Source organism: Nuphar pumila, chromosome 15, assembly GCF_984573655.1.
Source record: "Nuphar pumila chromosome 15, dmNupPumi1.hap1.1, whole genome shotgun sequence".
Lineage (NCBI taxonomy): Eukaryota > Viridiplantae > Streptophyta > Magnoliopsida > Nymphaeales > Nymphaeaceae > Nuphar > Nuphar pumila.
In genome coordinates, this window is record NC_143263.1 from 43,730,313 (window position 1) to 43,746,498 (window position 16,186).

General features: G+C 34.7%; 1 protein-coding gene across 2 annotated transcripts; it reads right to left on the reverse strand.

Moving 5' to 3' along the window:
* Positions 1-6,645: 6,645 nt before the first annotated feature.
* On the reverse strand, positions 6,646-13,278 carry LOC149815273 (ras-related protein Rab7). Of its 2 annotated transcripts, none has more exons than XM_089989156.1 (7): positions 13,210-13,278; positions 13,023-13,049; positions 12,243-12,342; positions 11,890-12,036; positions 10,607-10,687; positions 10,383-10,528; positions 6,646-6,988 (listed from the first exon to the last, which is right to left on the reverse strand). In XM_089989156.1, exons 1-7 carry the CDS (start codon positions 13,260-13,262, stop codon positions 6,922-6,924), a joined length of 621 nt encoding a protein of 206 aa, XP_089845282.1. In that variant the 5' UTR covers positions 13,263-13,278; the 3' UTR covers positions 6,646-6,921. The 2 variants fall into 2 exon arrangements, with proteins under 2 accessions (XP_089845282.1, XP_089845281.1); XM_089989155.1 differs by having other exon boundaries at positions 10,607-10,771.
* Between the last annotated feature and the right edge of the window lie 2,908 nt (positions 13,279-16,186).

Genomic DNA, 16,186 nt, shown 5'->3' on the forward strand with positions numbered 1-16,186 from the left:
GGATAATTCCGAAGAATGGAACTCGCCTGTCGTTACGAGGTTCAACCGTTCCTGGCGCCTTTACCAGGGGTAATTGAACCAAGGATCAATTGTATGCTTAACTTTGCTCAACTTGTCTAAATCATGTTCTATTTCCTAAATGCACAAAGAATCAGACATGTGCTATTAATTTCTGAAAATGCATATTTGAAAACATGATGTTTGCTTCAAAGATAGGAAAATATTTGAAGATTCTTGGAAAATATAACACTTGGAAAATCGTGAATCATGGTTTAGATATTGTATCTGAGAAAGTGAAAATCGATTTCTGAAGAATCTAGAGGTTTTGTGAAAATCGATTTTGAGAAATGTGAAATAACTTTGGAAAACTTGATTTCTTTGAATTAGAACTTTGAAATTGAAAATATAACTTAGAAAAATCGAATTTGGAACTTGGAAAATACTTGAAATATCATTGGCAAATCCATATTTTGAGAAAATCGATTTTTGAATAAGACTTAGAAAAATTTGAGAAACCTGATTTCTCTGAATTGAAATTGGAATTTTCAAATGCATGAATTGAATGAATATGGATTTGAAATACTTGATTTTGAGGAATTGAGAAAATATTTTTGTATTTTTGAGAAATGCAGTGCATTTTGAAGTTAGCCTAAGAGTGTAGGCTGAATGTGGCTAATACGAAGATTACAAATCTGGCTATCATTTGTATTCTGACTATGACCATAAATACAAATTCCACCAAGTTTGTCAACTCCATAAGAGCTAGTGCACATGCCATTTGTGTAGACCATAGTGAATTTGAAATATGTGCATGAATGATACATTCATCAGACATTTAATATTTGCAAAATTAAACTATATGCAATGCAATCCTAGTCTAAGTTGAAATTTAAATTCTTATTCCAAATTTAATTTAATTTACATCACTATTGAATTTAAATACATGAAAAATAAAATCTTTAATGTACCTGCAAAACTAGAAAACTTTGTTAGTGATGATATATTGGCTTTTCTAGATTTATCCAGCAATATCTGGAAATTGCTGGATTTTGCTAGATATGAGCCTTTTTCCATGATTCCATTAAATTAAAATGATTAAATATGAAATAAAATAGAATAAATAAGAAATATAAGATATGAAATTTCAAAATTGGGGTCAAAATGACCAAAATATCCCTATTAACAAGACTATGACCTTGAAATTAGGGTTTTTAGAAAGATATTTGGTAAAATGCAAGTTTTGAAGTTCAAATAAAAATATATTAAGCTAAATATGATATGACATGCTTAAAAATGTGAAAATTAGGGTTAGGGATTTCGAAATTTAGGTCAAATGACCAAATTACCCATGATAGCAAGACTATGACCTTGAAATCAGGGTTTTCTGAAATAGATTTTGATAAAAATTTGAGATTTATGATTAAAATAACACAAAATAAAACATGAAACATCCTAATATGATTCTAAACATGAACAAACCCTAAAATCACACACTTATGCACAAAAATCAAGAAATATCACCAAAATTGTGATTTTATTAGTGTTTTTGGATCTTTCAGGTATCCTGTTTTGCAATTTTATTAATTCAGACATCAAATGAATTCTAAATTTCATAAAAATTGGCACAGACACTTATTATAACCCTAAAATCAGATTTGAATTGCAAAAATATTTTTTTGACATTATTTTAATCTGAAAATTGCATTAACAACCTAAAATAAGCTATTTTTAACCTAGGTCACAAACCAGTTTCAGAGTTAGACCCGAATCAGGGGTCAATTCTCCATGAAAACTTCTGAATTTTTACAGAGATAAACTAGGAATAAAAACAGATATTTCCCAATTTACAGATTGGAAAAATCATCTTCGGTTAGGGAGAAACCCTTCTGACAATCTGAACTAGAATCTAACAAACCTAACAGGGGTTAAAACAACTACTTCAGATTTAAAATACAAACATAAATAGCAAACTTAATCAAATTTTTTTGAAATTTTAACATTAAATAGTAGACAGAAAAATACTAATACTCACGTTTTACAGATCATGAATCAGATCTGTGGTTTGGGATTTATGAACAACACAAGTCTGATTAGGGTTTTGGTAAACCCTAACGAGTTTTAAATTTAAAATCACACTTTCTGTCAGAGGCAAAATACTAAACAGATATAAAAAAATCTCAAAATTTCACAGTAGATAGATCTAATCAATATGAATCCATGGCACTTTACAGATCTCAAATCGAATATAGAATGAGAAAAATATCATCATAACAAGTTACCTTCCTGATTTTAACAATAATTTTAAAGCTTTAAAAACCCGATTTGATGTCTGATTTGTCTGACAGAGTTCCCGAATCCCAAAAACTCTGATTTTTTTACAGTAGTTCATTTACATATGCATGTATCACATATAAAAAAATCAGCAATTAACAGTGAATATTTCAATCCGAAACAGCATGCTCTTTTCTGTTCTAAACTAAAAACACACAGAAATCTAAGAAACTTTAGAAAACATGCATTAACTATTGAAAAACAATAAAACAAACCATAAAACAGTAAATAAAATTTATTTCTATGCTGGAAAACGTGTAATAAACATGAACAAACAAATAAATAAATAAAAATCAGGGAATCAATGGCTGGAATTTGATGTTACCTTTAAAAGTATTGATTTAACCCATTAAAAGGGTAAATCACATGTTTTATTGGTTAATAATATAAAAAATAATGCAATAAACGATTCTAATGGATTAGAATCATGGAAAACAGCATGAAATAGAGTTAGATCATCTTCTTGAATTGATTTTGGGGTTCTTGGATGAAATCCATAGTTAAATCCATGAACACAAGAGTTTCCATGGTGAAATCTATTGAAAAATCATAAAAAACTAATAAAAAATAATAAAATAATATTAAATAACTCACCTTGGGGCTGCAGCTGCAATGGAGGAAGGTGGAGGTGCTGGATAGGAGAGAGAATCCACGAAAATTTGAGAGAAAAAAGCTTTCTTTGACCCCCTTTAGGTCCCCTATTTATAGATTTTTTTTTTATTTGTTTAGGAAGAATTTTGATTTTTTTGGACTCTTTTTAATTGTTTTTGATAAACAACATGGGGAGGATAATTTTTTTGAAGAATTCTAACCTAAGTGGACTCTAATTAATCCCTAATTAACACCTAATTAAACCCTAGAAAGTCCAAATGTAGCACCACCTAGTATGAACCCACATTTGGTTTTTAAAACTTGAATTTAAAACCTTTAAAAACCAATGGTTTAAAACTTAAATAAAATGGATTTTTAAAATTGATTTTGACTCCTCTAAACCCCTAACCTAACTAGGACAATGACTAACCCTAGTCTAACCTTGACTTTTTCAAATGTGGCGCCACCCCGAGTGGGCTCCACTTGAATTTTCAAAAAAATGATTTTAAAACTTGAAAATGAGAGTTTTTTTGAAAAGAGATTCAAAAGTAGACTTGAAATCAAAAGTTTTAAAATGGCATAAAGTTTCAACTGGGTCAGAATTCCTCTGGATATGATTCCAACTGAGTGGGCCCACATCGATTTTTGAAAATTTTGAAATAAACACTGAAAACAGCTTTGAAAAGGGGTTAAAATCAATAATTGAAATTCAAGATTTTTGAAAACAGAGTCCCAAGCGAACTGGAACTCCAGGTTAGAGTCCTGAACTCTTAGAACTCTGAGATTTTGGATTTTAAAAGCCAAGTGAAAGAATTTTTAAAAGAATTTATTAGAAAATGGTGAAATAACTCAAAAAATCTAGTTAGGGTCAGACTCCTAACTCGACCGAACTCTGAAATAGAGTCCTGAATTAATTGGACTCTACAAAATGACCTAATTTTTGAAAACAAATGGAAATAAATGAAAATGGAATAAAAACATACTTAAAAACAGACTCCTGACTGGACTAGGACTCCGGGACAGAGTCCTGATCGAACTGAAACTCTAGATTTTTTTGGTATTTTCTGAAAAACAAATGAAAGAACTTGTCAAAACAGTGAAAACAATAACGAATATTGGAATAAAACAGAGTTCTGATTCAACTGAGACTCTGAGGACAGAGACCTGATTGAACTAGGACTCTCAGATTTTTGGATTTTCTGAGAAAACAAATGAGAGAATTTTGAAAAATAGTTAAAAACAGGATGAAATTGAAGTTTTGGTTCAGAGTCCTGATCTAATTAGGACTCCGAGAAAGAGTCCTGATTCAATCAGAACTCTAAGAATTTTGGTTTTTTTGGTAAGCAAATGATGAATTTTAAGCAAAGCTTTTGAAAACCAGTGAAAATGAAGTGAGAAAATCAATTTTGGATAGAGTCCTACTTCGATCAGGACTCTAGGGCAGAGTCCTGATTTGATCAGGACTCTGGGATAAAACCTTAGAATTTTGAAATTCTTTGATAAAAGTATAACAATTTTGATAGATTGAAAGATTTCTGAAAGATTCTCTCAAAATTGAAATCAGGATCAGAGTCCTGATCCAACTAGGACTCTCTGAACAGAGTCTTGTTTTGACTAAAGCTCTGAGTTTCTGACTCATTTTGAAAGATTTGATTGAAAATAGATAAAATAGCTGTAAAAGATTAGAGTCCCAATCCAATTGAAACTCTAAAGAAGAGTCCTAATCCGACTGGACTCTTGAAGAAGAGTCCTGATCTAACTAGGACTCTGAGATTTTGGCCAAAACAGAAGATTTTAAAAGGTTTTCTTCAAAAACAGGTAAAAAGGTAGTGAAAAGTAGAGTTCTGATCCGACTGGACTCTGGAAAAAGAGTCCTGATCCAACTAGGACTCTAAAATTTTTAAGATTTTTGATAAGTAAAGGAACCCAGAAGCGACACCACCTAAATGAGTCTCATCTGAGAATTGAAATCAATTGAAATTAAGTTTGAAATAAATCCAGATTGTTTTCTGAGAAAATATTTCAAAATATAAAGTCCTAGGGTTGGAAAATGACAGAATGTTGAGTAAAAACCCAGGTTTTGAAATTGATTTTTGAAAGAAAAAGTTTTAAAACTCAAATCTGGATTAAATATTTTGAAAACATGAGTGCTGGATCTCGAAAATGGGATGCAATGACATGCAATGCTATGCAATGCAATGAAATGGTATGTCGAATTCATGCAGTGGTATGCAATGACACAAGAAATGTAGACACTGAACGAGGATGAAAATTTGGGGTGTTTACAACGCTGAACATCCATTGCACGGCGTGATGAACGCTCAACGTCTTTTTTGCGCAAAAAGACTTTTATTGGCTCTAAAATAGCACTAGTAAAAGTCTAAGCGGACACTTTTAGACTTTTACTGGTGCTATTTAGCGCCTGTAAAAGTCTTTTTTGGCAAAAAAGATTCTGGATGCTCAGCGTGAGTGACCTTCGTTTGAGCACCTATGCACCACTATATATATATGTGTGCGTGTATGTGTGCGTGAAACATACCTTTGGTATGAGAGGGTTTTCCATTTTTTCTGTATTCCACCTTTATATGGAAGAGTAACCTAGTGTAATCAGCACCTTTGATTTGTGTCCCCTATAAAAGGATTACTTCCACTCGATTGTAGCATTTGGAGTATTACATGAAGCACAATAGTACCATGCAATAATTTTCTTGAACTTGATAGAAACAAGATCGTTCATATCTATGGGATTGTAAAAGCATCTTGCTTTACATTTTAACCAATATTAAGATTATCCTCACCATGTACATGGTTCAAGGAACACTGGGGATCATGTCCATGATTCTGCTTGACATGTGGGACACCTCCACAGCTCTATTATGGGGGGCTTTACTGGCACAAGTGATAATGGTCTAGCAGGTCGAGCTTATCCAAAGTATATGGTTATGGGGATGTGATCGCCAGCGGTAGCTCTTCCAGTCTCTTTTAGTATATGGTGAGGGCCCTTCCCTACTACAGCTTAGTAACTCATGAATATGTATCCACTGTAACTCATGAATATGTATGCCATGTTCGTTTTATTCACCAAAAATAAAACTTGGTGCTCATACCGAGAGGGGTAAGATTGTGAAGCTGCTATTGTATGACCTGAGGTGCTCACAGAAAATTTTCTCCGACGCAACGTGGACCATCAGATACAGATAATCTGATGGTCCAAATCTAGGAAGGCAGAGGCCATTTAGGTGGTAGATGAGCATGTGCAATCATTCTTTAATCATGTATCCTGGACGGTACAAGATCATTTCTCACAAAGGGTATTAACAGAACCTGCATTTTGTGTTCGGAGAGTCACCTTTTAACTCCAAAAATATATGCTCCGGGCAACTTCAATTGAGGTTTACATCTAAGGGAAGTACCACATGCACTGATGCAGAATGGCTATGAGATTGATGCATCAGGCCAAGTTGAGCATGATGCAGCTTCTTCCCAGAAATTATTAGGATCATCTGTAAATGTCTGCCAGGATGACTACTGAGCACAACATGAAAAGAATTGACCAATTCATATGGGGCAAAAACCGACCAATTCATTTTTCACCAACAGCTCCAGCCCAGCAAAATAAGCATCGATTGCAACCAGTAGACAAACAATCTAGGAATGAATCTCACAAAAAAAGGTGGAGAACAAAAGTAATCCATTGGGCACACATCCAAAATGTACATAATGTTTCAAAAAAAGAAGACTTGTTTTCTATGCTTCTTTACCATTGAAAACAAACAAACATGTCAAGTGGTTTCTTCAAACTTCAAGAACAGAAATGATGACAACTGGCATTGCCCTTCTTCAGTGGCAAAAGCTCAAAATCTGGCACCTAGTTTGACACCTCAACGCATTCATGGAACAAAGAAAAATAGGAAAGATCAAAATCAAGAGATGAGAAAACAGTGATCATTCTCAGCTCAGACTAGATAAACTGATCCACAGCCACCTCCCTAAAACAGCTCAACAAGCACAGCCACCACTTTGTGGCTCCGGTTCAGAAACTGCCCTTGGCACTGCTTGGAAGTAACTGCAGGAAAAGGTCATATAATTTTGTTAAGAATGTCTCAAGAACAAAAAATGAAAAAAGTAATGCATGATGGAAGGAGAAAACTTTGAAAAACAGATACCGAGTGACCCTTCCTTGTCCCCCCTCTTTTAATAGAATGAAAAAATCAATTTCCAAACATGTGAGGATAACGAGAAAGAATATCTAACAACTTCCAAAAGTGATTCCTTGGATTGATCAGTCAAAACTGCATCTCAAAACATTTCTAAAATAGGATATTCAGTCAGTTATATCCAAGCAATAATTCCTTAAACTGAACAATACATCAGATGGAAAAAAAACCTGGATACATGAACCACATTGATAACAAAATAGAAAATTATAAGTCAAATCAGAGATGTTTATTGGATCATTTATTAATATATTACATGTTTATTGGCTCATTTCTGGCCAATAAGGGCATAATTGGCATTTTAAAATTTTCAGACAAGTTGCCTTTTAAAATATTTAATTTATAATTAAATATATAATTTTATAATAGTATTATCGATTGTGAAATGAAATAAACTATTTTTTTTGTCTAACTAGTATGTGAATGTGCATATTTGAAATTGGGCTTTGTATGTCCTTGTGTGCCCACGGTTTTGGAGCTTGTGGCATTTTCCACCGAGCACCAAGTGTTTGGTGCATTGTTAGCTTGAGCGGTCTTTGCATATTTCGAAACCCCTCGGTCTTTTGAGTATGCAATTGCTCTAAATACTTAACTGAAATGCAAATGCAAGTTACGCACACACATTGCACTTAGTTATGTATATTTAAGAATGTTATAGTTGCCAATATGCTGGTATTTTTTGTTTATAGGATATGCATGTGAGTAACACTCATTATGCTGAAATAGAGAGGCAAATGACCTTGGATAAGTGTTTATAATGCAATGCATCGTGCAAACATTGAAAAGAGTTGGAGATCATACGAAGCATGATTTGAATGTATGAGAATAGAAGCGTTTTTGCTTGTTGTGGTTCAGGAGATCATGCTTGACATAATTTTAGCTTAGTGGAAATAAGGAGTGCATGTTACTACAGGTACCCTTATGCATGGACTGATACATCTCGTGCTCTCATGGATCAACCATGATTTGTGTGAATGCCATATATATACTATGTGCAAGACACATTATGTATGAAATGTTTGTTTTGCATATTGATTCATGTGGTAAAAAATGTATATATGACTTAAATCTTATGTGCATAACTCGAAATACGTAGGAGTTACGTATGTTTAGGTTTAATTGCTTCATATTATAAAATGTGCATATTTAAGTATGCATGTATGAGATTACAAGTTTTATTTATGCATGCTTCGTGGTTCAACTTATGAAATGCAATGATTCTTGTGGCTATGTTATGATTTCAATGCATATGATGATATGTTTTTGTATGATGTTGAAATGTTACATGATGTGAAATTATGAATGCATGCGATAAATGTTTAGGCTCAGGATTGAGCTATGGTTCATGAAACCTTGTTGGCTAAATGTATGATCTTATGATTTAAATGACACATGAAGTGATATTGATGTGATGCATATTGATTGTATACATGCTTGTACTGAATTGGTGGCTATCGACCGTGAGAGTAGTCAATTGTATTAATGTATGTATGCCAATAATATTCACTGGATAAAGTACCCATTGATGAACCGTTCCCGATGGATTCTATGTAAGGGTGTGCATGAGCAGGTCAGGTAATCCGGCTAGTGCGGTAAGTCTTTGTGAGGAAGTGCATTCTCCAAAAGCAGGTAGCCTGCAGAGACGGTAAATCCCTATAAGGAAGTGCATTGTCCAAGACCAGACCATCTGACTAGAGCGGTAACTCCTTGTGAGGTTGTACATTTCTCAGACTAGGTGATCCGGCGTGGATCTTGTGAGTCTTTATTATGATTAAATGCAATGTTATGATGGATTGTAATGATCTTATGAGTTTGTCGAGATAACCAGTTAAACTATGAATTTGGTCTTTCTGTTGTAGTATAGTTATATGCTGAACTCAGGTGAGAATCAAATCCTTATTGATTTTAAATCTTGATACGAGGTTATGATTAAAACGTTTATGTTAGCGTATAGGTGAATGACACATCACGCCTATAAATGACTATGTTGACTTATTTAGTGAATGTCGCATCACGACTACATTGTTTTGTTGCAAATGATTATATTATGATTGTCCGATTGAGATATATCACACCTATGTATCATGATTGATGTATATCATAAATATCTAACTGATTTATTTGAAAAGCATGCGTGTGTATCATGTTGGAATGGTCAAACAGGATTTGACCTACTTTTTATAAGATATGTGAATACACATGAAAAATGATGTAATGACTTGTATGTCTTGAATGCATATGGATTATACTTTATAATGTGAGTTAATGTTGAATAACATATTAAGTGATGAAATGCTTTTAAATGACTTATGTTTGAATGCATAAATGAATGAATTATGGGACGTTGTCCCCTTGTCCATCACTTGACGATTGATGAATGATACATTATGTCTTTATCTTTGAATGCTTGATATGTTTTCTTCAAGTTTGGGATTGGGTTGCCCTACCAAGCTTTAGCGAGTCTGATCCCGTTTTGTGGGGGACAGGTGATGCTTATAAAGAATGATGAGTAACTGAAGTGAAGGACTAGTCGAGCTGTATCCTCAAGGGCCCACTCTTACCTTACGATCTTGGTAGACATGATCTTTTTTGTTTTAAGTACTTGATCATTTAAAGACTGAACCATTGTTTTTTTTATACACTGATTTAGAATGAAATTAAAACTCTTTATATTTCAATCTTAAATTGTACATGGTTTGAAATATGTATATCCCGTATGTCTTGGTTTGAATTTATCTCTTGTGTGACCCCGCTCAAAGTCTTAACCGTTTGAGAAAAATGTTTCCGCATTAAAAGATTTGATTTACTTATAAAAAAAAAAATGGTCTTGAAATTTCAATATTGGGAAAGTAATTAAGGTTAACATTTTGGGGAAGTTACAAAAGCAAGATCGGATCCAAACTTAACTCTTGAGCAAATGTAGAGCTTGGTTTGATGACTCCAAAGAGACATCTATAAATAAAATTGAGCATTCATGATTCAACTTCAACAAGGATTATAAAGTGGAAAAGTTGCACCTTCTATGACTTGCCTACTTTTGCCACCACATTTGTTATCTACATTTTCTAGCAAAGATGACATTTTTGTAAATTTGGCTTGTAAATTACAATTCACAAATAATGATTCAACATAGACATGACACATGGGAAGTTGCTAAGCCTGAACAAGTTATAACCAAGCTGACAAAAGCAAAGTCAAATTAGCATAAAGAATTTGAGAGTTGAAAATGAAAAGTTCACTTACATGTCTTGTGAATGGTCACTGGCAAATGCATTTTTTGCTATACAGAAGAAGGCAGCATCAACATTGATATCCTCTTTTGCAGATGTTTCAAAGTAGGGTATATTCCCCTTCGAAGCACACCAATCATTAGCTTTTTTTTCGGATACCTATAAATATTATTAGATGACTTTGTAAACAAGTAGGTTATAAGGGCAACATAATAAAGTACACAATTGATGACTTACCACTCTGCTATTTCCCCCATCTATGTCAACCTTGTTCCCAAGTAAGATAAAGGGAAATGTCCGAGGATCTGTTGGGCTTGCCTGCACTACAATTATGCTGATCAAATGGCTGCAGTAATGAACTGCAACCCTTAAAGCTGCTGACCACCTTGAACCTAGGGTGACCTAATTCATGGAAAAAATGCTGTGTAGGTACTATCTGGCACAACTTGCACAGAGTTGCTTGAGATATGCTAGGTCAAAATGTCCCAAGAAGTGCTGCCAGAAGATTCAAAGCAATTTGTGCAGAGGCACAAGATATGGCCCCACAATCATTTAAACACATTGGTCAAAGACAGATGACAGATAAAACATGCAGCAATGGCTAAATTGATATCAAGCTACAGTGGGTCAAGCCACCAGAGGCAATTCCCCAGCCCTTAAACATAGCAACTGAAGTGGCAGGATATTGGGAAAGCACAGTTAACTTTTAAATGTTTATCTAATATTAGAAAAGAAGCTTGGATAATGAATACAACTGCAGAACAAAAATAAATCTAGTATCAAGGGGCAAAGCAAAAGTATCATAAAGTTTACAATTGTAAATAATACTCAATTTATAACTGGAAAAACATAAACGCCATCTAGTGTAAAAAAAACTAATTCTTCCAACATCTGAGACCATAGCATGTTACATGAAAGCATCACTTTTTCTGCATTGTTGTCACATAGCTGGTCACTTAGAAGAACTGCTGTCTTTGGTATTGGCATGGATACATAAATCAAGAAGATTTAGAAACGACAAATGCCTAAAGTAATGCTGCTAGAATCATTCTTAAAACAGAAGTCCTTGTTATCCTATAAGGCTCTGTTTGGGAAGCCAGTGTTGGAAGGGATATGAGAGTGGAGAAGAAAATAGGTGATGAGAGTGGAGTTGTCAACTACATCCTTGTGAGGATGTAGTTGAAAAAGGCCAATCTCCCCTCTCTTCTCCACTCCCATCACCCTTCCCATCTCCCAAAATCTGACTTCTAAACATCAATGAGGGTAAATGGAGTAGGTGACCTTTATTAACTCCCCATGTCCCCTCCCATCTTCAGCTCCCAAACAGAGCCTAATATGCATTATTCCATCAAAGCTAATTTCTTATTGAAGTTGAAAAGACAATTATTCTTGATTTTTTTCTTCCTTTTCTTTGTCCAAGCAAATATTCAACTCCAAGTTGAGCATGCAGCATATCAAACATAAGCAATGAGTTAGATTTTCCTGATGTTATATTAGTGGCATATAAAGATGCATCTTACCTGATTAAGAAATTCCGTGTGCCAATTGTCAAGATTATCAAATGACTTCAACACATTGACATCATAAACAAGAACACAACAGTCTGCCCCTCTATAAAATGCCACTCCAAGACTTTGAAATCTCTCTTGTCCTGCTGTATCCCATATCTGCCACATATGCAGACAACTTGGAAAGTCAAAGCCCCAGAAGAGAACATCTAGATCTGCAAAAGTACTTCTCCCCTAAGGGTGCATTTTTCCACAATATAATCTCCCAACTTATATCACTTTTTCTGGTTAAGTGGAGCATCCAAGCACCCCTACAAACCATAAAACAGAGAAGCAGAAAAAAAAAGGAAAAAATAAACACCCACTTGCAGTGTTACAAGCCTATCATCAATCTGAAGCTCCTTTGTAACAAAATCAGCACCAATTGTAGCTTTATACTGACGGCTAAATTTCTTGTGAACGTATCTATCGATCAATTAAGTAAACATATCAAGATCTATCACAAAATGCAAAAGTTTGCCAACCACATCCTAGGAGAAGATTCTATTGAATAACCCCATCAACCCTTCATTTTGAGATCATGGAAGCAATTCAAATGGGTACAAGACTTGGGTCATGATGGAAACGATAAATGCACCAACAAAAGTGCCGAATCAGGCTACCTATCCAAAAGAAAATCTCCCAGGCCAATTGGGTCATCCACCGAAGTTGGCCTGGTTGCTCTGCTAATTGACTCTATATACATTGCCATTTCTCTCACTAAATACAAAAGTAAGACCAACACTAAGAAGCCATTTCTCTCACTAGCACTCAACAATTTCCTTCACATCTTGATAAGGAAAACTAGAAACTGAGTGCAAAAAAACAACAACACTCAATTAGCAGTTGAAATTAAGATTACAACCACGAAATGACAAAACCAGCCATGATCACAACACAATTCACCAATTCATCTCCTTTCAACACAACATATCCCAACAATCTAATAATAAAAGATGCATTCCTGAACACCAAATCAAAAACCCAATTCACCATCAAATTCATTCGAAAAATAGAAGGCATCCACAATTCTTCCAACCACGAATAAAAAAATCCGAAACAATGGAGGCTCAAAAAGAACCAAAGAACCAAAAACCAAAGGATACTGATTCATCAACGAAGTCTTCCCAACCCTGCACAAGAAAAGAACCACCGCAACTCAAAACCAACAAACGGCGGAAAAGCGGATCCACAAAAGCTGAGTAACAGAAAACTCAACTACCCAGAAAGCGAAAAAGACGCAAAAGCGGCAGAAATGAATCAAGAAAAGAAGAAAACGAAAAAGGGTTTTACCCGCTATCGCCAAGGACAATGACTTTGAAGAGAGTTCTTTTACGCATTGACATGGTGGTGTCAATGAAGAGGAAGAAGATGGTTGTGTCAATGAAGAAGAAGATGGTGGTGTCAATGAAGAAGAAGAAGATTGTCGCTGTTTATCGCAGAGGAGAAGATGGCTAATGAGAGACGAGGAATCGTCGTTCTGAAGATTCCCAACGTGAGAGAAAGAGTTTAAAGTTAGACAAATCTGATCTTTACAAACCGCCCGCGAGATCGCAATCAATGTGTCAGTTTCCCGGCGTAATTGGAGAGAGAGAGAGAGAGAGAGAGAGAGAGAGAGAGTCTTCTTTAACGTGGCATGCAGTTGGAGAACCCGTTCAAGATCCGATCCGATTCGATGGGTTTTGGTTATGGATCGGGTCTCCACTGGGTTAGGCCAAGAAAGAATCCAAATGGTTTGCATGTCAGAAAATCTAGGTACGGGGAATTTTGTGGTTAGGAAAAATCTCTCAATCAATGAATTTTTTTGTTTTATTGGAAATGTCTCCAGAGGATATCAATAATGCCTGTATCCAAACCTAATCCAACATGTTCACATCCCCTAAGTATGATCAATAATCTCATATGGATCGGGTCAGCGCTGGTTCTGCTTAAGTTAGCCAAAGAAAGAATGCAAATGGTTTGGAGCAATGTTGGAAAGTCTCGGTACATGGGTTTTCTTAGGTAGGAATAATTTTGCAACCAGTTTAAACTTTTTGTTTCATTAGGAATATCTCAAGATCAGATATCAATAGTACCAAGATTCGAACAGAATCCAACTTGTTTACATCCCTAAGCATGATCAAGCTATATCCCAACTGTTCTCATCATTCTTTCTAGATCTTGGTTGTTTATAAATCAAATGTCAATGGCTCATGAAAAAAATCTATTTTTTTACTTTTTTGAATTTTCATTAGCATATGTCAAGTACAAAAAAACAAAAATTCTAAAATATTTAAAATGCACAAAAACCATTTGCCCCTTAGATTTTGCCTACAAAACCATAATTTTTCTCAAAAACAAAAACAATATTGGGTACATTCAAAATGGTGACAAATTACCATAACACATTGGCAACATTTTTTAAATTATCATGATACTTGTCACTATGGTGGCATCTAGTGCAATCAAAATTTGGACTTCAATTAAGAAATTAAGAAATTGGGGCAGGAGACTCCTACCAAATCCTATATATGATTCTCGAGCATAGTTACCAAGAAGCAAAATAGATATGAGAATTGTTATATGATGCTCATCCGGGTTGCTACCTTCGATTGTTATTTGATCTTGGATAAGAAAAGTCACAGATAAACGAAACCTTTAACCCAATAGTGCCTTGTCTGGCTCACTAAGTACCAATGTGACCGTGCACACACACACAGAGTGAGAAGAAGAAGAAGAAGAAGAAGAATTACTCAGGATCATAATTTAATTAATCTCTCATGAAAACATACTTCCTCGTGAAGATTTGACATGAATAGGTCTTTATTAAGAAATTTTGCTTTTTCTACCTTCAACTGACGCCTTAATCCTCTTCATGATTTTTAATTTTTGAGAGGACCGAAAACAGGACATTCATTACCAAAATCATAAGTTCATACAATTCGGAGGGGTGGATGAGAAAACAGCTAGCAAGGTATGAAACTAGAATGGCCACATTCTCTTGAAAAAAAGAAAGAAAAAAAGAAACTAGAATGGCCATAATTGAGACAATACAGCATCAAGAGAATTCTTTCATCCGTTCACCATATGCTGTTGACTAAGTGAAGGAAAAAGTATAATCCTTTTTTTTTAAGTCTTAATTGCTGTTGTTTATACTTTATCCAACAAGAGGAAATTGATTCCAAAGGCTTTAGACCACTAAAGATGGGTTATAAGTCACCTTAATGTTTGTAGGACGGACCACTAAATATGAAAATTAGGTGCTAATGAGATGAAACAATTGAGTAGAAATCAGCTTATTTTCACATTTTTTTTGTAGTTCGAACCTATGGATGTGATCTACAAGTTTGTTTAATAGAAAATGAGTTGTTACATGTAAGCAACTTCAAAAATAGATGGCCTACAATGTATCAAAAGTTCACAATTAAAGTAATCATATCTTTAAATTGAACAAACATGATCCAATGTTTGATCCTTCGCAAACAAACCATACTGTTATGTGGTCAGATTGAGACCTTACAGATCACTAAAGATGGCAAATTCAAGGACTATAATTATAATAAGACGAAAACTATTCCAACATCTTTAGAGAGAGAGAGATTTTATGCCTGATTGTGTAGCTATTGTTGTGTGTTTTGATGTATAAACTTATAGATTTTCATACTGCATGTCCAAGTGATCAAATAGAAGATTTTTATTCTTATTTGCCAGCAACTTACGATGTTTCACTGGAATAATTATTAATTTTTATAGTTGAATGGCATTGGTGATTTCTTTATGATTGCTTTTGATTTGATTTTGTTCAGAAGATGAAATTGGATGTGGGTTGGATGTTTGATTTGTATGTATGATGGGCATTCTATGAAGATGATGGAAATGTATAGGCTGGGATGGTGGCATCATTTTTTATTTTAAAAAAGATATAATATGGCGCCCCTAACTGTCATTGCTAGCTACTTATAGGTCATGGCTTTAACCACTGAAATGGTGTCTTAAGTGACGGTGTGTGTTGTCAGTATTAGAGATGTTAAGGTTGAATGCAAGTGACGTGGCACATCTGACAAAAAGCATGCCCTATGTGCTCTCTCGGGATTAGAGTGATGAGTTGTGGAGCCTGATTTAGAGTTTTTGCCCTTGCAGGAAGGGGGTTCCGAGGGCTCCTCCTGGCGGGGGGTCGTGGGGGGCAGCGCCCCCAGGAAGAATTTTTTTGGGGGCTTATGTTTGAGAACCGTTTTTTTATGGATCAAACCCGATTTGTTTAGATTTAGGGTTTTCGCCCTTGCCTTGTATA

Coding starts and splice junctions, on each gene's coding strand:
- LOC149815273 (XM_089989155.1), bottom strand. CDS start 13,262: ATGTCAATGCGTAAAAGAACTCTCTTCAAAGTCATTGTCCTTGGCGAT. Junction 12,343..13,022: donor AAGACTTCGTTGATGAATCA/GTATCCTTTGGT, acceptor ATTGATCGATAG/ATACGTTCACAAGAAATTTA. Junction 10,772..11,889: donor ACACGGAATTTCTTAATCAG/GTAAGATGCATC, acceptor TCCATGAATTAG/GTCACCCTAGGTTCAAGGTG.